The 22,037-nt window shown below is 35.8% G+C and overlaps 2 protein-coding genes across 4 annotated transcripts; one reads left to right on the top strand and one right to left on the bottom strand.

The window, feature by feature from the left end:
* The first annotated feature begins 1,927 nt into the window (after nucleotides 1-1,927).
* Nucleotides 1,928-3,034, top strand: LOC128683389 (uncharacterized). The gene has a single exon (XM_053768999.2). The coding sequence runs from the start codon at nucleotides 2,065-2,067 to the stop codon at nucleotides 2,236-2,238; it is 174 nt and encodes a 57-aa protein (XP_053624974.1). The 5' UTR covers nucleotides 1,928-2,064; the 3' UTR covers nucleotides 2,239-3,034.
* Nucleotides 3,035-3,662: 628 nt separating this feature from the next.
* babo (baboon) lies at nucleotides 3,663-21,519 on the bottom strand. 3 transcript variants are annotated; one of them, XM_053768983.2, is made up of 9 exons: nucleotides 21,085-21,519; nucleotides 20,043-20,154; nucleotides 19,109-19,260; nucleotides 15,487-15,726; nucleotides 15,006-15,236; nucleotides 14,399-14,566; nucleotides 13,612-13,784; nucleotides 12,552-12,785; nucleotides 3,663-11,966 (listed from the first exon to the last, which is right to left on the bottom strand). In XM_053768983.2, the coding sequence occupies exons 1-9, from the start codon at nucleotides 21,182-21,184 to the stop codon at nucleotides 11,844-11,846; spliced, it is 1,533 nt and encodes a 510-aa protein (XP_053624958.1). In that variant the 5' UTR covers nucleotides 21,185-21,519; the 3' UTR covers nucleotides 3,663-11,843. The 3 variants fall into 3 exon arrangements, with proteins under 3 accessions (XP_053624958.1, XP_053624957.1, XP_053624959.1); XM_053768982.1 differs by lacking the exon at nucleotides 19,109-19,260 and adding an exon at nucleotides 19,596-19,756 and having other exon boundaries at nucleotides 21,085-21,511; XM_053768984.1 differs by lacking the exon at nucleotides 19,109-19,260 and adding an exon at nucleotides 18,750-18,871 and having other exon boundaries at nucleotides 21,085-21,511.
* Nucleotides 21,520-22,037: the final 518 nt, after the last annotated feature.

The raw sequence follows: 22,037 nt of genomic DNA, 5'->3' as shown, positions 1-22,037 counted from the left end.
TTAAATAAATGAGATATGTATACCTAAATTCATTTATGACTTTTATTTTTATTTCAAAATATAGATAAATAAAAAAGCCTTGACATCTACAACACCATTCTCAAAGAGGGTTTACGTTAGCCACACGGCCGGTCGTAAAATTACAACCGGATCTTTACAAATACAAACGAGAATCAATCTTGGAGTGGAGTACAGTTAATAAAACAAGTATTTTAATTTTGAAATAAGTAATGTTGAATACAAAAATCGTTTTTAGGTAGGTGCCTTTCTAGTTTTTCATGATTTAGGCTTGTACAGTCTGTCAAGAAAAAGAAGAAAACTGATTTTGACGAAATACGTTTTTGCCAATGCAATGGCAATGTACCGTATATATTGGTCAATCAAGATTATAATAGAAAACATCCAACAGGAGACAGCGCCGTCTTTTAATAGGGACTATCACTGCACATTTATCCCGCCAGAGTACAGCACTGTATGTTAGGTACACAAAAGCTTTGCCGCCTTTTGCTATATCGATTAAAACGTTTTTTAGAGTACTTTATTAATCCTTTCCACAAGATAAAAAACTTCGAAGACTATGGGATACGCTTCACGCTGTAACATTTTCGACCCGTAATAAATAGTCGAAAAAAGCTCGGAACACTTCATATGTGAAGACTTATTAAAATATGGACTTCATACAGGTAAGATCTTCAGTTAAAATCAAGTTTATATCAGTTTATGACCACAGTTGACCATATAATGCAGAACATAACCTAAAATAGTGTTATTATTTTCAGGATAATCCACAAAATCCTTCCTTTTTCCTTTAAATTTGCACCACGTTTGCGTAGAAGGTATTTTTGGTCGTAATTCTGCAACAATATTGAAAATTGGCGCTTTTTGCCTCAATTGGCGATGTTTGTGTACCCTAGTTGTACCAGTATCGCCATCTGCGCCGAGCTTTGCGTAATATTCCCTATTACTTTCTTGTATGAGCGAAATGAAAAATATAGACCCATAGCTGTCTCTGGCTACGTATTGGAAAAAGAGTTGACTGGACTGGTTGTGGAAGAACAGCTTTAGTAGCTCAATATTGAGATATGGCAACATTAATATTACTGTCAAAATCTATATTGTTTGTGGTCTAGTCAATCAATCAAAAAAGTACCTACCTAGGTAGGTAAAACGAAACGAACGACGCGGTCGCCGCTTGCAAACGCTCGTCCATTAGTAAAAATCGGTATATTTTTCGGGTATTTTGGAATTAAGTAACGTTTTATCTTCACTTCAATACAAAGAACAGTAAGTATCATACTTTCATGTTTTTTAAAATTAATGTTGCTTTCAAACTCTTATAGGTATTCATAAAAATACAACAGCAGTTTACAGTTTTTAAGTTTTTACCACGCCCATAACATTTTGTAGGTGCGGCTCACGAGTACGATACACTTGAGTCTTCATTGTTTTTTTTCTTCTACAGGTACATATAAGAGAATGTCGGGAACTGATTCTCTTGCTTACTTTACAGGAAATGGTACTTACAAAGCAATAAACCCGATTGTTTCCCACGTTGGCGATTTCACGAAGTTTTACATAGCGATTGCTATTAGCTCGGTGATATTGGGATCGTTGATAATTTTAAACATTGTGTGCTGTTGCTCAAGATATTCAGACTACTGGCTGGACAGACATACAGGTATTAAAGTAGATTACTAATTCAACAAACTCTTAATATAGATAGTACTTTTCTCTTTATGAAATTGTTAACAGATAGTTCATAGCAGCAGTGTTAAATTTCTTGTTATTTTAGCATCACACCTGAAACTAACTATGCTCTGATTGAAAATCTTAATTTAGATCACTATTTGGTTATAGGAAACCGCTGGCTCGTTTCCATTTGGTCTGCAACCCCTCATAAGCAACCACCTCTTGATCTCACAGAGCTAGAATCTCAATACTGTACAGTACAACAGTACGTGAGTGAGTATCACGAAGCTGAGGTCCCGCCGTCAGTCTCACAGCAACCTCTCACTTCCTCACAAGAATACTTGGAGCTGCACAAACGGGAAAGCGACATCTAATATGGCTCTATTGTTGATATATCCTGCTATCACAGTTCTTGCACTATTTGTCATGATGGTGATCCTCCTGATCCTACGATTTGGCTACCTCTGTAAGCTACGCCACACTACATTTGCAGAATCTGAATACTGGAATGAAGAAGTGGCTTATGAGCAGAAAGTTTCTTATGCTTAGAGAAAGCTATACCAGCGAATGAATCTTCTCCGTCCATTTTATGCATTATTTATAAGATTTTTATACTTTTGTCTTTTCTAAACATTTATTTTTGCAATTATATGGCAATTAATCTCTAAGTTATAACATAAGAGTAGTTTAAGGATAAATTGGATTGTATTATTATGAAGAATTAAACAAAGTTTTATTTGAAATGGACTAGGTATTTGACTAAGTTTTAAAAACTGGCCTGAAATGTTGGAAAGCATTAAAAAGGAATTACAAATTTAAGACTGAATATGCAGTTAAAGATTAGTGCCTTATTGTTTTTTATATCGCAACAACACACTGCTACTTATATTAATGTAGTTAGAGAGTAAAAATTCACTTCATTAAATTTGTTATTGACTTGTTTTATACTGCTATGTCATTCACTAATATCTTGTGCCAGTGACAAAACTGAAATAATAGTAAATACAGAATTTGATAATTTATAAATTCAGCTAAATGTACCTTGTGTATTTTACTGGTGTGTTTATTTATTCATCATATAATTTGAGGTCACAACAGACATAATCTAAACTATCAAAAGATTTTAATTACTGGTTCAAATACAAACTAGAAATATTATAAAAACTGAGTTTGCGAAAGTGTATAGCAGCATTGCATAATGTATGGCAGAGAACCAAGTTACTCAATATTGTCTGTGTGACCACACTTCATGCCTGTTAGATTCGTCCTAGATATTATTTTTAAATGGACCTTAATTGTATTTTGTCCTAGAATGAATCTCTTATTAAATCTTATTTTATAATAATTATCTATTCTTTTTATCATTATAAGGCCCTCCTCTAATCCACGCTCCATTGCGACGCGGCTCCGTTGTTTTTCCATACGTTTTGATAATGACGTACGCCGAAACTTCAATGTCTGCGTTGATCCGACAACGTGACGGAAGATGACGGTGCGCACTGTGCAACTGGACCTGGCTCTAAACGCGAGCACACTCTAGCGGAGACGGAATAGCAAACCTGGAGCTTCGCTCCCCTAAGAATTTATCGATAAAAAGTATCCATTCCAGTTCACACACCACCCGAGTATAATAAAAACGATAGTAGTTATAATTCTGTGTCTGAGCAGAATCGAATCGATTTTGCTAGACATCCTCACTTAGATTCAATACTGTGGGGGTGAAATAAGTTTCACCACCACAGCATTCAATCTAGATTGACTTCTGTGTAACCACTTTCTGATAAAATGTAATCTGATAAGTGTTACCCCTATCCAACACTTATGAAACACGGTTTTTAAAGCTATAGGTATGTGCCTATGTTTGACTATCAGATACTTTATCAGCAAGCGTTTTAACAGGCCCAATGATCCAAAAATGTAGTATCACCTACATTTTATATTTTATGGGATCAATAAGAAATAAAAACATGTACATTATAAACACTTTCTTTTATTACATTAATGAGTCCACTCCATAACCAATTTAATAAAACTTATATAAAGGGGATATTCAAATAATGTGCATTTAAATAAATCATTTGAATTATACCACTGAATAGTAATCTCGTGATATGACGCTGGCTAGTTATTGCGGTAGACAAATTGTACTCTTTTGGTATTGCTCATCAATATCTTCAAACCGATAGTTTGCTTGTACCTTTTACAATTTATAAAGGTGCGTTTGGTATAAACGTACCTAAGACATCAATTTGAACTTGAGACTAAGCTTATTTTAAATATATATGATACACACATTTACTTAATCATACAACAATAAATTGAAATTATACCCCTTACTTTATGGGCAAATCAATCATTTTTGTTCAAATAGCATAGACTATATTTGGTTGCAATGCTGTAATAGATTTGATGCAAGAAATGCTTTGTTAATGCTAATTTAACTTTGATGATGTTACTATGCATTGATTCTAAACGGTGTTTAATGTACCAACCTTACTGATCCAAAAATATGTACCGATCATTCAATCGATTATATACATATAATTGTAAGGTTAAAGTTTCTATCATCCCGCTAATAAGCTGCAAAAGTACTTATAATCGAATCATTTAGGATGGCGGCTCTGAAGAAAGACTATAGACGCGGAGTAGGTGTGATCACAATCCAGTCGCCATTATAATGATGGACAAAAGTAATTCCGTTTCTCGTCTTGTATTTCTACTCTCTTACTACTGGAAGATATGACCATGTTAGGCTCCTGACTATTAAATAAATAATAATATTATATTTATTTTTGCGGCTTATTAGTACATCTAGGAATAAAACTGTAAATAGATTAAGCATAATAAAAATCACGTTTGTTACTAAAAGAATAATTTTAAAATATGGATAGTATCCATGTCTATACAGGCTCCTACACCGGCAATATTAACAAAACTTTATTTACTTTTGACTGTATATACTTCTTTGTTTCTAAAGTTACAATCAATTTAATTTATTGATTGCCGTCTGCTATAAGTACATCTATTCAACTCCCGTTTGGATTAAGATTGGGCACTTTATAACAATGAAAGAAATACTATTTTTGCGGGATAAAATACCTGCAAAAGAACTTAATATTATTATCTTAAATACAATCTACAGTGCCGAATATATAACACACATAGGTAGGTACTGTAATCATAAAGTTACATTATATAAATTTCGGCACCTAACCGCTTTAATGTATGGTAAACAAAAAATCATCGCGGCCGCGCCTCTTTTCTCCGTCGTGATATATTGCGCTGAAATAGCGCGTTGCCGGCTCGTTGTACTCTGTTGTCTTACATAGATTTTGATCGGTCGACAACGGTGGACGACGTAGCGCAACGGAACAATGGAGTCGGACCCTAATATTCGATCGTCAATTATTTAGATACCATCAATACTCGGCCCAATCTTTTTCTGCAACAAATGTCATGATACTAGCTGCACATCGCGTCTTCGCGCGGTATATTCTGAATTCTGGAAGGTAAGCTTTTCTCGTGAGTGTGAGTGTGAATATACATAACAACATATTATTGTTTCAAGACGGACGGTTCCAATGTTTAGCGCGAACAAATAAGCTTTTCAAACATCGCACTAAAATTATAAAGGCGAAAGTTTATTGAGTATGTTGTATTTCTGATATTTTGTATGATACTTATACATATAGGCTACCCGAAAGTAGGTTCGCGAGTCCCGTAGGAATCGTTCAAAAAGTGATAATATGAAAATGGCGCTTTAAAATGTAGATGGCGCTACTGTTGATACAATTAAAAGCGTAAGTATTAATAATTACATCGAACGAAAAACCGCGGGGTGCAGCTAGTAAATATATGTATGTACCGAGCCACTTCAACGGCTTGTGATCAGGCTTCATGCCTCGATAAAGAATTTACTAGCAAATGGTGTTGCGTTTTCGGATTTGCCATCGACACGCAAAGAAAATATATTATAAATATGTTGCTTATGTTTTCACGTACGCAACGGAACTTATGGCGTAATTTTAATAATTACAATAATCTATGAGAAGTCAACTGAAACAGATAAGACTATCTATCTCTATTAACAGATATTCTACACAGAGGCTGCCAAAGTCTCCAAATCTTACAAGTTACAACGTTTAGAATATACCTATATATCTGCCAACTGCAGCGCACAAAACCGTGTAGGTACTATTTTTTAGCCTCTGTGTATGATATTTAGAAATAAAAAAAATTGGTTATTTTCCTGCCAGTATTATGAGCGCGAAGCACGAGTCATGTTGTTTTTGATATATCAATACGGTCGTTATTTCATCATTGTTTGGCTTCACTTTTCGCAATTAGTTTAGGTAAGATGTACTATTTTGCACCATGAAACATTGCCGCTTGTAACTGGTTCTCATTCTCATATCGTTTCTACAGCTGTGGCCGCTGCCGCTGTCATTACGATCCGTCAATTTTCTTGAGGTAGGAATCATTTCTAAAATCAATCATTCTTATAATTGACATTACCACAGTAGATCATTAGTTATTTTAAAGTCAGAAAGTAAAATTAATTCTTGTCTTTGTTAAAATTGTAACGACACAGCCCGGTCACAGCTGTTGAAACGCTTTGAGAAACATTCAACTATGGTTTACTTGACTTATAGGTATGATTTGAAGAGTCGAGAATTACTAAATATAGGACGCCAAAATGATCCTCAAGTTGAATAAAGGACGCCAAAATTTGAAACGTTACAATTCTGCTCTTATGCTGGCTAGGGGCCTAGAAATTGTGAAGCGACGTCGGCCTTTGAACCCAAACTAGCAAAGCACCGCGCATGAAAGCGAAGGCAAAGCGAGGTCGGGGCGCCGGGCGTTAAGGCCGACTGCTCTCGCTCCGCCCTCGCTTTGCCATCACTAACTGCGTTCTCACGACCTTTACTGTCACTGGTTAATGTAATAATAAATAATATAAAATTAACACTATGTATAAAAAGTTTGACATGAAATCTAAGTGACTTTAAACTTAACCATAAACACATTACGTATCTAAGAAACACAGTTATATACATACATTATTTCATTCTCTACAGCAACCGAAATAGGTTTATGGTACAGAAACACATGATAGGGTGGTTCGCAGAGCGTTTCGACCGATGCGCCTCGCATTACAATCCGTCAATTTTCTTGAGGAAGGAATCATTTCCAAAATCAATCATTCATAAAATATGACATCACTACAGTACGGAGTAATTAATATAAAGTCATATAGTAAAACTCATTATTTGTTAAAATTTTAAAAATTGTAATGACAGCGCGACCGCAACGGTCGAAACGCTCTGCGAACCGCCCGATAACGAATTAAAATTAAACACCCAGTAACTTAACTCTCATAATTAAAATATTTACCAAAGGATATGGAAACATTGTCCAAATGTGAATTTATACAAACAATCACACAACTACCAGTACATACATTTCTACAACGTGTTCATAATTATAACCCCCAATTTTTATAAAACAGTTATATTATTGATTAGGTTGTAGTGCTTATTGTATACTAGATGGGCAAATTATGTACGTCATCCAGTAAAAATACACAGAGTAAAAACTGGACACTAATACATCATGGGTAGTTTCTAGATAAAAAATCTATATGGGAACACTAAAGTTATTCTATTTACACAGAAAAAGTGATGAAAGTACAAAATTTAAGTATGTTTTTATGCTTAATTGAATTTATTGAAGCAGCTTGTTCTTAAAACTACATTTAAATTACAGATATTCTTATTCTGGGGCGGCATGCCTTGCTTAAATATATAAATCATTATAAAATACGTCTTAAAATTACGTACTTTCAATTTGCTTGTTAATGCACACAGATACCCACCGATGTTAATACACACAAAAATTTGGCCTGAGCAACAGAACGCATTTAGTCTTAGCGAAACTAGATACCGATTTATTGATAGTATCACTCAATAGACGTGATGTATACAAAACGAGCTAAGCTCAGTGATGAGACAACTACGCTCATTCGAAAATGTTAGTAGTTTGTAGTTCTGAGAAATGTTAGCGTGGAGAAGTGCACGTGAAGTACTAATTTCTAAATAAATGTGTTCCTGAAGATGTAGAAGACACATAGTAAATGTGGTTATTATGCTATTTATGAATTATAAAGAATCATGTGAATTTGTATGACCGTGTCGTTATTTTCAGGATTCAAATAACACTCTTAATATAAATACTTTAATGAGATTTAAACATCAATGGCTAACTCCAGTTAGTTCAACGCAAAAGGAATGTCGTAAAAGATTTTCGTCAATAAACAAAAAAGGACCATTACGCATTTTCCTCTCATAAGAGCGGTGCAAATTTGCGCACAACATAGTCAAGATTTTTTTTACATTATTTGACATGACATTTAAATTATATTTTATTTAGATTAAGATATATATATATATATATATATATATATTTATAAAGCTCATACATTGCAAAATGTATCATCAATCGAAACTAAGTCCAAGCACGCTCTATTGTCAGGCCCCGACATTGACTTACTATAATATAGCAATAAAACTATTTAAAAATATTGTGATAAGTTAACGACTAACTTCTAAATCAATTGCTCACGAAACACGCAAAAATAAACAAATTATAACATTGACTGCGACTCATATCACAGAAAGTGTATTTTATAAAATGACATTCTATACACTGATACTTATTGAATAAACTAATCAAAGCTTTATCAAAAGTTAGAAACTACGAAGCTGGTAACGAAAATATATCACTACATTTTCCGCCTTATTCCAAAATATATTTTTAGTACATAATCACTATAATTTTTATTTAATTACGCTCTGCTTTTGACCCGCTGTGATCGCGAAAGAAGGTGCATATTTCAAACATTCAATAATCTTTTCGGACGCTGAGCTGCTGAGAAACGTCATATCAATGTATCTGGAGAACAACGTTAACTGCAAACCGCCCGTGAAAACAAACCCGGTTATATATTCACAAGCGTCTCCATCGCATTGATTCCGCATTCGACATATCAATTTCATGTCAATTCCACAAAGATAAATTCGAAATTATTCCGTCACGTCAAAAGAGCTGTCGCGGAGAATCACATCGCATTTGACATCGAATTTGTGAGTCGATTTTAGAGAATATGTTATTTAGATTTCTCAAGGACAATTCGTTGTCTGTAAATAAGGCCAGAGTCGTCGTTATTTCAAGGTTTTTTTTTATGTACGAATGCGTCAACATTTTGTGATAAGGCGGCTTAAAGTCAATATTAACGTATATAATATAACTATGTAATAAATGCTCCTTTCCGATATTACTCGAATATAATCTAAGAGGTAGGATTTAGAGACGTATACGCCATGAACTCTCGGTACTTCGTAACATTCATTAACAGTTTTCGATCACCGAGCTATTTACACGACTTTTACGGGGCACACTAATAACGGAGTGTATAACTGTATATATAATGCCTGATTAAGGTGAATTATGTAACTAATTTCTAAGGTCCGTATTAACTACATGTTTACGTTTGTTAAAAAATCAGTTCTTCATCGTTTTCATAATACAATTGAGCTATGTGTCTGTATAAAATGTAAAAGTGTTGATACAAAAACTTTACAGGCAAAATAAATTTTGTACTCCGAATACTACATGCAGTATATCCCAGATGAAGCATTTAGCGATACAGCCACATTACACTACAGTTGCCCAAAACTTATCAGTCTTTTATTCATCATCAACTAAGTTGAATCTATGTTTTAAATACTTTTCTTGCCAACTCGTATCCAATATCTATCTATCGCAGATCCGAATAAAATTACTTTAACTGGGATATCCCGACTTATGTATAACTGTGATATTTACACATAATATATATATAAAATAATTGTGCGGCGTTTTGTATATCGCAATACCTATTTTCAGTATGCAAACATTATGTACAGATTGTATTAAAATCATTTAAAACCAATAGACGATTATGCTTCTGTACTAATATTTGTTTTGACTTGAAAAGTACAAGATTTAACCAATTTTTTATGTCTAGGCGAGACGCCGACTTAAAGCCATACATCACTTTGAAATGTATAAAAACTTTTAAATCTTCAGTTATTTTGAGAGCAACAATGTAAGTAGTTCGACCATTGATTACGTTCCTAGTGTGTGCAAACAAAGATCTTTACTAACCTAACAACCACCAAAGTAGCATAAACGACAAGCAACGCTAATAAGCCTAAAGGCGCACTTTACCCCACCGCTCCCACCTGGCAAGATGACGTCAACTGAAAATGACTTTTAATGTTTTTTACTGTAGACATACTTTTCATTGGCAAGAGGAGAGCTGACAGCGGGCCGTCTGCTTATTTGTTGCCAATGTAAAGTATATCTACAGAGGAAGCTTTAAAGCTATCTTTCTGTTGTAAATTGTAACCTACATTGTGAAAATAATACACTTTATTTCTTTATAATTTTTTGTACTATGTTCGTCTGTTGCCTAGTAACCCACTTTTTTACGTTCTTTACAAAACAAATTGTCTCTATCCAAAACATTATATTTCTTATATGATTTATGTGATTATTTACAAGAATAAAAAAAAAAGTTTTATATTTTTATTAAGCAGAGATACAAGACTTTCAATGACCGTCACCTTGCCGGGTGAGAGTGGTGCGGTTAAGTGTGCTATGACCTTAACGTCGCACATGTATATTTACGACAACAACTTAGGATTCTTCCGAATGCCATGCATTAAATGTATGTATGTATGAGTGGGTGCAACGCATTCACTTAACATGCAAATATGTATGGCGCTAGCATTTTCTTAACACTCGGCGGTTAAAATGTTAAAAACAACAAATTTCCTTCATTATTAGTTTTAAAAATAAAACCTAGGCGACTTATATTTTTAATTTCAATAGTTTTTGTTGTACATGTGACGCATGCTAACTTACATTGAACATAATAATGAGATGACATTTTTTTGGAATAGACCGGGAATTGAACCCGGCTTGGGTTCAATTCTATTTTCAAGTAGCAATTTTCAATAAATTAGGTAGTGTTGCGCCATACACATACACACCGACTGCTGTTAAGGCGACATATCTACTAATGTAACTAGGCGGAGTCCTACATACGAATTTGAATGGGTAAGATAAAACTATAAGCTATCTAGTGCAAAAATTCATAACTAATCTTAACGTGTGATTTCGTAGCGAATTCCCATCGTATCGAGAAATAGAGATCTATCCACACATCAGGGCCGTGGAAAGTGCAGGGCAGTGTTTCCTCAGGAATCTAAAGAAATACAGTCTGTCTGCAAAAAGTAGAAGAACAGTCTTCTACTTACTATATTTTGCCATTGCAAAGCCAATAATAGTGAAAATTGGTTGATAAAACCCATAATTGCCAGCCAAGAGGACACAACGCCTTCATTTATTTTCTACTCTATCTGTACGTTGTTTATGAACTGCATCACAGACGCACGTGCCCGTGCCGTGTCGGAGATTTCATGCCACGTCCCTGGCACGGACCTGATGGGGACAATAGACGGGTACCAGACCTAGCGAATCATCTGGATTTGCAATGTACATCCTAAAAATTGCACAACAAGTAAGATTTGCTTAGTATCTAATGCGCGAAGCGAGTGGGTGTGGAAAATGTGTCTGTTTTGTTACTATGTAATGTTACGTTTTCTCTACACATTCTTGTTTAATCACATCAATAATGTTTTAGTTTTCCCTGCCTGGTGCATACACGTACACAAAATACCAACGCACAAATCGCGGAGCAACTATTTGTTTTTAAGAGAAATAAGTTTTGTCCACAACACATGAAACATGTTACAACAATGTGTATTTGTTTTATTTGAATGTTTTCAAAAAACTGTATAAGATTAAGATTTACACAATATTACATGGTTCATAAGCAGCGTTCGTTCTAAGAGTTTTGTTAAAATTCGCGATATTTCACTTTCATACAAAAATATTTCAAAGTAAATTATACTCAGCACGTGCTTATTGCAGGTTTCAATTGTAGTAAGTTTAACGGAATACATTCTCGCGCATGAGACACATGCTATGGAAATATCTTACTTGTGTCATTAAACAAAAGGTTTATAATTGCGCGGCGGTTGCTTCGCTCACAACTTGTGGTCGCCGGCGCTGATGTTCGCGAGCGTCTTCTTTATGCGCAACGCGGTGAGTCGCGCGGCGGGGTTCTGGTACCAACACTCTTTCATTACTTTTGATATTGAGGACAGCACCTGTAAACATATATTTATATTTTAGTAATCGTCTTTTTAATGATAATAAAAACATCGTTACAACATATCTGACCCGGCCATCAAAATATAAAACTTTATAAATTGATTTTCAAAAGTCACTTGTCAAATTCATTCGATAGAATTTAGATGTAGGTTATATAGTATGTCGTAGTTGTGGTTCAAACGCCCACCTATGATTGAAAGGTACCAATTTCGAATCCTACTCGTGCCACATCGACACAAACACACAATCTGACTCATGTATACAAATTTTCACCACTTGCATTCGGTGAACAAATCCATTGACAATTTATCAACTAACGTGTGAAATGGCGAATTCAAATTACCAAAGAAAGTCATGCGGGACGCGACAGGACGACTTATTTTTATATTATACAAACGGCCCGGCCCGGCTTCGCTCGTGTAAACACATGACAAATTATACGCCAAACCTTACTCTAATTAATGGCACTATCTATTAGTGAAAACCGCATGAAAATCCAGACGCATCCGCATGATTAGACGCGGCAATGGACTTTGTTTTATAATATGTAGATAAGAAAGATGAGAATATCATGTACTGACGGGGTCGGCGTGCCATCGATTGGGCACGTTGGGCCTCCGCTTCTCGATGCACACGACCCTCCTCATGTCCTCCAGGGCGGGGTCAGGCGGCACACACTCGTAGTACGGCGGCTGGTACTCGTCGGGCATCGAACCGCAACGCCGCGCCATCTCCCACACCACTAGACCGAAGGAGTAAACGTCCGAACGCTTGTACGGGTCGAACTGGCGAGTGTCCATCGTTTCGTCCAGGACCTGAACAAAAAATTAATTTAGATAAAAATAAATACGATATTAATATTCACTCCATATGTGTAAACTTCTCCTGTATGTCGTACGCAGCGACTAAGGGACTTAATGAAAGTTATGAATCATTTGTGTTGACAATCGCATGTAGGTACGCGTGCGATTTTGAAGGTCTTTTGAATAATTCACGACCAAAGCCAAGATCTCCACCGGCAAATGCAAAATCGTTACTGGTTTAACGGACTTTCAAGTAGGAATTTAATGCATTGCATAAGAACTTGTTCGCTGAATTAATGGTAAAATCCCATGTGCGACGCCCAAAGTCCGCGAATACATATACCTTTTTTTACCTTTATCGCCCATTAAATGCCTATGTTTGACGACTCTTTGAATATATTATATCTATTCCAAATTTCATCAAAAAGCGGTTTAGCTCTTTAAACGTGACATACTTTCGCATTTATAATAATTAGTAGAAAAATCTTAAAATCGTCAAAAATATTATTTTTTTTGTATTTTTGATTTTTTTTAGTTTTCATAAATACGAAGGTCTGCCTGTCTATCACCCGCTTTCACGGCTAACCACTGGACCGATTTTGAAGTCTATCACCCGCTCTCACGGCTAACCACTGGACCGATTTTGGACCCGCAATGCATCAGGACGTTCACCAATAAGATTAGCTACACAATCTAAAGGCTTGTTCTCTTGTTTGATCTGGGATATACGCCATGTTCGAAATCGGTCGGACCTCAAGATATAGCTAATGACCAGAGGTGAAACATGGAACCAGGCGGAGATGCGGGTAACAGCTAGTAAAACATAAAATGCACTAACCTCAGGCGCCATATACCGCTTGGTGCCGACGCGGTTGGTGGAAGGCACGTCGACACTGTCACTTGCCACGTTGTGTCTGACGGCCAACCCGAGGTCGCCAATCACGCAGGTCAAGTTGTTCTTCACCAGTATGTTCTTCGATTTGAGATCGCGGTGGGCAATCGCTGGCTTGCCTGTATAAATGAGAAACGTTTGTTTCTTACAAATGAATATAATCTCTTACCAATTTCACTTCGTCCGTAGGATAACAAAAATGAAAAAATAACATTAGTATTGGGCAATGAAATTGTTTTTATTGCAATCTTTGTACCAATGTTGTTGTACAGAGGGGAAAAATTGCACGCATGCCCCATTATGGCACATAACTGAACAACGCGGCATGACAGCTGCTAGTCATTCACTCGCGCGGTCGCCTCAGTCTAACTCGGAATCCAAGCACACCTAGTTTTATTACCAATTCAGGGCTGAAGAGTTACGTTATTATGATAAACATGACCAGATGTGCTCCCAGGACTGGCTCACAGCGAGGAAACACCTCAAAGGCATAACATTTTTGTCACGCGTTAAATGCAACAATTGATAATAAAATTAAACAAAGATTTGACATCACATTCCCCAAGAGGTCGAAATCATTATGTTAAAGCTAATAGAAACAGACAACTTTCAAACAATAACAGTAAAAAGCAGCACAATTCCTCGCAAATTGTCACTAGAAAGATACTGTATTGGTAAGTCATGTCAAGTGTCTTTCTCGTGATTCGATAAGAAAGAAGGTTGATTAACTCACCTTTGGTGCCAACGATGTCCATGTGCAAATGCGCCAGACCGGTGGCAATAGACAACGCCATTTTGACCAGAGTGTTCTGATCAATGGTTCTGGCACCAAGGTAGTCGAAAAGCGACCCGTTCTCGTGGTAGTCTGTTATTAACCACAGCTGCGTCCAAGTGCCGTTGTCTGTGAAAAAAAATATAATGTATTTATTACTTGTAATACACCAGCAATCTCCTAGGACAGCTGACGTCATTCGAGGATGGAAAACTATTAGTGTATGCGCATTGAGCATGTATTATAACAGTTTAAGTTGCCAACATAGTACAGAAAAAACAATTTTATTTAATCCATACTATATTTATAACGCGCGTAACCGTTTTACTTATTGTTTGTAATTTCTATTTCCAAAATCTTTCCTACTAACAACGCAGCTATACGTCCAATAACTATTTGAGTATGATCCAAGCCATATTTTTGCAATGTTTGACGAAAACCACCTGAGGACATAGTCTAGACTTAATGTACAGTCACGCGCTTTGATATTATTATTCAGTTTAGACTGTCAGGTTAGAATATGAGCCAATTTACAAAAGACGCCGAGTATGTATGTACACAGGTGTACCTTTATTATCAGCTGCAATGAAGCCAAGGATATTCTCGTGTCGCAGCATAACAGTCTGGTAGATCTCGGCCTCCCTGAACCAGGAGCACTCCTCGCGAGAGGAGAAAATCTTGACAGCGACGTCCTCCCCCCGCCACCGCCCTCGCCACACCTCACCGAAACGGCCCTTGCCGATGATGTCTGCCAACTGGATCTGTCGGGCGATCGATCGCTGGACCAGTAGTGGAAGCCCTACGATAGGAAAACTCGCCATTAAAATAAATATTAAAGCAGGCACGCTGGATTAGAAAATATACACCTAACTATAATAAATCTGGATAATACCTAGAGCACTTTGAAACCCAAAATTAGGAAGAAGTGCTCTAAGTTTTTATGGCTAAAAAAATAGCGTAAATAATCAAGGCATCATCACCATTTCGTCTTAGATCTTTGAAAATTATTGAAAACGAGAGACACTTAATCCAACATCCAAGATACTCACCTGAGCCTGAACCGGAGGTGGTCAGTTCAATCATGTCCCGGATGGTGGTGGTTCCGCCGATGATGGGTATCCGGGTATCGCAGCACGAGTCCTCCGTGGTGAACATGCCCCGGGAGCCCCTCTTCATCAGCTTGCGCGAGCGCTTGGCCCACCAGAAGCTGATCACCGCGCACACCCCCAGGACCATCAGCCCCATGATCCACGGCAAAACTTGCCACGCGGTCGCAGATGGACTCGGCTCTTTGGTTCACATTTTGTGTTATATTCAGGAAAATCAAATCATTATTACCTATACTTAGATCATTATCATTTATTTAGTTCTTGTGATTTACCAAATGATTACCAACTAATATGACCGTTCAAACATTTTTTTAATAAATTCCAACAAAAAAATTTGTTGATAACACAATTTAAAATTACTGTAAATTAATTGATATGAGCAACATAAGAAATGTGTTATTATTACTTTAGAAAAAAAATAACCTCACGAGAAATAAAACCTGCAGTATATTTTATGTGAATTTCAAATCATTTTGGCATCAACTCTGTAAACCAGGTTTTGCTTGGCAATAACATTAAATTACAAATATAATATACAAAGAAAATGTTTAAACATTGAACAGTGACAACGGTATCACTTAGTGACGAAAGCACAATAAATAATTTCTATGCTAAATATAGCCGCAGATCGATCTGCTAACAAACATATCGAGTGCAAACGCAACCACTTGAGGCGTTAGTGTAAACACATTTATTGACCATTTGCAATGACGTCACCAAATGACAACGCAAGGTGAAAGGCGTATGGAAAACTTCACAATGTCCACCCCTATAATAAAAACTCAATCTTTCTGACCTACGTAGCTAACTACCAACACATTTGAACTGATATAAATGTGTTGGTTAGCTACGTGGGTACAGATATATCTGAATATATCTGTGCCCGATTGCACATTATATTTCTGTCTCCAGAACGGAGATGTACTGGGCGAAGTTACAATATAAGTACTAAGTACAAAATCAACTTTATTACTTTGTGGAAATACCCAGTGTAGTTATGCAATAATGTTTAGAAGATAATTCCGTTTCAGATCACTATTTACTTTATTAAATACTAGCTGATGCCCGCGACTTCATTCGCGTGGCTGAACTTTTGGTAAGGAGTCAAAATTACAAAGCCTAACGTACCTACACATACAAAAGATGCTCATCAAACTGAAAAACAATATTTCCTAAAGTTTAGCTGGATCATTATGACTCTTCTTGCAAAAATAAAATTAGTTATTTCAACCTTTCACCTAGAGTTGCATCTTCAAGTTTTAACTTAATAACTCGATTTTCTGAAATCATTTAATCAAGAACACAATACACAAAGGAAAGTTAAGGCGTCTCAGATAGAGGTGAAAATTGCCGGAAGTTTCCGTAATTTCGAAAGATTCCAGGTATGTTTCGAGAAATCTTAGGTAAGACACAACAATTTACAAAGTTAATTTTGGAAGATTTCTTAATCGTTTAATTTGTTTGCAATAACATCAATGAGGGTTATAAATGGTAAAGTTTATTTGGAATATTAGATGACGTAATTGTCGAAGCCGTTGGAATTTTTGTTTTAATATTAGTTTTACTAACATAAAAAGCTGCAGACAATACAATGCCGCGTTTGGTAGCCAATGCATAAAAATAATGTTACTATAAGTAAAAAAATATTTGAAAACGTCCAAAGTTGCCGGTAGTTTTGAAGTTTTTGGAAACCTTGGGTTCGGAAAATTCCTGGCAATTGTCTGGCATTTTAATGTCACACTATAAGCGCCTTAAACGTTTGTGATATCGTCTGACCTCGACAGCGTAGATCTAGCCACCATTACCATACAAAACAAAACACACATACAAAAAGCACAAGACACGCCACATGCTATAAACACTCCATTGTATGGTGACTACTTTACATATACATACACTTACAGCAAGATTGTCACAATTGTGTAAAACTAAAAATATGTACACTGGGCACTTTATATATTAGATTGTTTAAAATTATAAACTTAAAGCAGCTCTCTCTAATAAGTTATATTCATGAAATTGAAGAATAGAGCTGGCGACCTAATTTCCCCCAAACATGTACTGTGATATATCAGATTTATCTGGAAGGTCCTCAAATAACCATCAGACCTCATTCTAAATTGGCTAGAATAAAACTACTCCATATCCACCAGCGGATGTCGTGTGAGGCGACAGAGACACATATTAGGCAATTGATAGGCTACAACAGCTAAAATTCCGAAGGAAAGTTCATGTCACGTCGGCCGATCACAACCAAATCTTCATTTTTTTTTATGCTGACTACGGGCTTCGAGGCCGGAATGTAACGCGAGAAGATGCGCAGAGAGGCCTCATCCCAAATCCAGAATAATATCTGGATTTAGGATGAGGCCTCTCTGAAAATAATGCAGATTTATTAGTGGTTGCCCAAATTATATCCTGTTTAAATAATTAAATAAGGAATTCACTAGCTAAGTAACTAGTGAAAACAAATAGAAGTAAATTTTGAAAATTACTATACAATTTACATTTTTATATTATATATAATAAAATTATAAAATCATTACATAACCCATAACCAATGTTAAAGTTTTAAAAAAATCAGTGTCCTAGTGTTGGTTACCAGTGTTTTAATTTCACATTAGTAAAATATTGCAATAAGTTGTTATAACATGCCAAAAGAATCGGAAATAAATAAACCATGCTTGTTAAATGAAAGATAACCGGCTCATGATCACTTACTTGTTTTCCCGACCGGAAAATAATAACATTCACTCGCATTTACGTCGCATCCATCCTTTAATGCAAATAATATAAAACATGGAAATTGTATCTTTAGACCGATATCCCTTCATGCCTCTAATAAATTCATGAAATAATAGAACTCCGTAAAAAGTTTTTAATAAAAACTGCGACATTTATTTATCACTATGATTTTTTTATTATTTGAATAAATCAAAATGAGAATCGCAATGACCATACATAGCTGAAATGCTAGATATTCAGGTTAACTAATTTAAATACAGCCTTTTTTTTGCCTTTTGCAATAAATATATTCCCCCATGATACATTCACATGCAGACCCATTGTGAACTGCTTGGAATGAGAAATAGTTTATCCGAATTAAAACACCATGGGTGAGTCTGACCTGGTGAATGCAACAGGACGTTTCATGTGGACATCACAATTTAAGCTTTTACCCCGACGTCACATTCCGTCCGTACCTGGGAAGATGTAACGGTTACAGAAGTCCTGCGCGCAGCAATTTATACCAGGGTGTTCATCCTTGCGACACCATATGGGCCTGTCGCCCGGGGGAAACGACTTATTGTTCCGGTGCCAACATCTACGTTCACAAATTAGCAAATTAGTGCATCATATTTACTGGTGATCAAATGCCGGTCTTAAAAAGAAAACTTAGTGAAATTAGAAACAGAAATAAAAGGAAGTCGATTAGCCATGCAGTCTCGCACCGAGTACCAAGTTAATTCGCTGCTCGCGCGTCTTGGTAGTTGGCAGCGGGGCGTGGCGAGAAGCTAAGTGCAAGTTAGCGGCACATCGACCAAGTCCACGTCACTCCTACCTTTCGGCTTCGCTTGCAGCTCCAGGCGCAGCTCTCGATTGCACATGTCATGTGATTTACAACAATTAATCACCACAGACTCATTTCTAGTTTTCGTCGTGGAGCAACTGAAGGGATGCTCGATGGGTATCAGTGCTTTGCGGTCGATACAGCTGCGCCGCAAGTGGAACCACCATACATTATGTTTAGTAGGTTAAAGCAAAACCAACGCACACTCGGAAAATAGTGTTGTTAAGAGTACGGCACATCATTCAAAACATACTAATTATGAGGCCGGTGTGATCCAGCAGCGTTCTTACTTCTTTAGTAGGTACATATTCAAATCACTATCCAGAAGCGATAATTGTTAATATATTGGCATCTCAACACAAAACTTATAGGAAATGGTAATGCATTCTGATTCTAATAGTACATCAATCAAACTCAAAATCTGCATTGCCAAAGTAGATATTATATCACACGCCCACAAGTGCATAGAACATCTTACCCATAGCAGAGGCGTGTAGCACTTTAGACAGTTTTTCTCCGACAATCTCATCAGAGTTGCAGAGATCATATTTACAGCAATAGGTTGCTGGTTCTTTGCATTTTATTGGATTTTCAGGAGGGAAGGCAGATTTCAACCCCATACAGCCTAAAGCCACCTCTCTACACAATCCAAGTATTTGGTAAAATTAACATTATAGGAAGATACAGTTATTTGCAAATAGATTTGTGTTGATATGTATTTGCCAATTGTAAACCAAAAATGGAAGAAATTTAATCCTAATACCAAAGTTTAATCAAATATGTACCTCTGAAAATTCAGGAAAATTTTGTAAAAGGGTCAGAAATATGATATAAATTTTGAATATATTATTGAAATGTTTTTTTATCTAATTTTGCAAATGTGTAGTAGATGTTGTAGTTGCATATGAAGGATATTCATACTCACTCATAGGTGTATCGTTGCACTCCATTCTCCAAGGTTGTGGAAGCAACACAGTAGCCATCTGTTTCACATGTGTCATTTGGACATGTTGGACGGTTGCAATAGCACTTCAAGCCTGTTTAAAATATTGATGTATCAAAATCAAGTCTGTTTAAGGATCTCTGAATAAAAGATTAGATTAAATATTTGTGAACCAATTTTTCATGTGAAATGTTTAGATTTACTATAAAAAAATAATACTTTGGGGATTTTAATTTTTATGGATGATGTTTCTCCTTAGAGTATACTTAAATAAATAAAAATAAGTAACAGACATCTGAACTAATATTACAATTATGAATTATTAGCTGCACCCCGGGGTTTCGCTCCTGTGGGATTTTCAGGATAAAAGTATTCTATGTGTTTATCCAGGTTATATTCTACCCGTGTAGAAAATTTCATAACAATTGGTCTAGTTGTTTTTGTGTGTAAGAGTAACAAAAATACATCTACATATAATAATAGTAGGAAGTAGGATAATTATTTACCCTAACAATTTAATGTGACAAGTGAAACTAATAAAAATGCAAATCTGATATAAATGTGTATACCATTGTTAAATAATATGGTGCTATATCTAGTAGATACCAAAATGGATAATAATCACCAAAATGAATTATTATTATACAAAGGCAGTAATTTAAAAACCAAATTCAACAGTTTTGCATCTTTATAAGCACATGCACATGTGAAACTGTCTAGGGCAACTATTTTCGGATGTCTGTTACAGTTGCCTTGAAATTTGCATAGGTAGTTCAATAGTTATAGCAAACAAGACCCTATCAGAATGTTTTGCTGATTTCAATAAGATTTCAATAACAAGTGTGATAATAATAATCATTAAAATTGACAACTGTTTACGTTTTTTATGAATTAGATTATGGACTTGGAATTTTTTCCATTATGAAACCAACAAATCTAAATATTTGTGGATGTACTTAGAACTTTATGTGCCTACTTCTAATAAAAGCAATTCTTTTTGGAGATATGTATGTGAATTACTTACCATCGATAACATCCAGACCCCCAAATATAAGAAACAGCAACACAATCCACAGCTTTGGCCATTGCGAAGTGTCCATGATTACATTCTTGAACCGATGCATGTCAATTTACAATTTACGAACAGAACAACACTTTATATTGACACAAGAGATACTACACGGCCATTGAAGTGTTTCAGAAACAGACATTTTCGTCCCACTAGACTGTCGTAATTACAGCACTCATTAGAAAATTCAAACAATCACTGAGTACAGCGAATTTATGAATAAGAATTGCTGGCAATACAAATATAAAATTAATGATATGATTATAAAAATACAAATTCAGTCCGGTCTCCGGTAAATAAATTATGTACCTAGGTAGGTACCTAGGCAGGTACCGAAAATCCAAAAATTCTGACTGAAACCAGCGTAATACCTATTATTTGACAAACAACTGGGGAAGTGGCTGTCAATCATTGCTGTCAGCTGTCAGGACGTCAGAAAAGTTACAACAGATTAAAAATATTTTATTTTATTGACGTACCTACAGATTTACAAATGTACATACATAATGTTTTTATATCTGTTGTAGCCAAGCGTATTTTATGGATAACAGCTTTCTCCCGCTTTTATTTCGCAACCTACTCATAAATTATTATTTCCAATAATATCTCGGATTCTAAAAAACGTATCGTGATTCTCCAAAAGATTTTGCGTGTGGGCGAACATATGTTCGCAAAAAAATAAAAATATGGTTTTAGCTACTGTTATTTCCCATATAGACTCCCACAATAATTCTATTATAATATCTCCTAATGTACAGACAGCCTATTATAGTTTTATTATATGTACAGATACGCCAGAACGTACGGCGGCCAGCGAATAACATTATATCCATATTATATCTGTCTTACCATTTTGTTATCTGTTTGTTTAGAGAAAACGTGGCCGTACCAACGAAGGCGGCATTCCT

Source organism: Plodia interpunctella, chromosome Z (assembly GCF_027563975.2).
Source record: "Plodia interpunctella isolate USDA-ARS_2022_Savannah chromosome Z, ilPloInte3.2, whole genome shotgun sequence".
Classification (NCBI taxonomy): domain Eukaryota; kingdom Metazoa; phylum Arthropoda; class Insecta; order Lepidoptera; family Pyralidae; genus Plodia; species Plodia interpunctella.
Note: the sequence above shows the minus strand (reverse complement) of the source record. Positions and strands in the feature narration are given on the sequence as shown.

Bases quoted from the DNA above. Each gene is read 5' to 3' on its own strand.
- babo (XM_053768982.1), bottom strand. From the start codon at position 21,184: ATGCATCGGTTCAAGAATGTAATCATGGACACTTCGCAATGGCCAAAG. The intron at 19,757-20,042 runs GTGAGTATGAAT...TGGATTGTGTAG, and splicing joins GTGCAACGATACACCTATGA to AGAGGTGGCTTTAGGCTGTA. The intron at 12,786-13,611 runs GTTAGTGCATTT...TTTTTTGTTCAG, and splicing joins AGCGGTATATGGCGCCTGAG to GTCCTGGACGAAACGATGGA.
- LOC128683389 (XM_053768999.2), top strand. From the start codon at position 2,065: ATGGCTCTATTGTTGATATATCCTGCTATCACAGTTCTTGCACTATTT.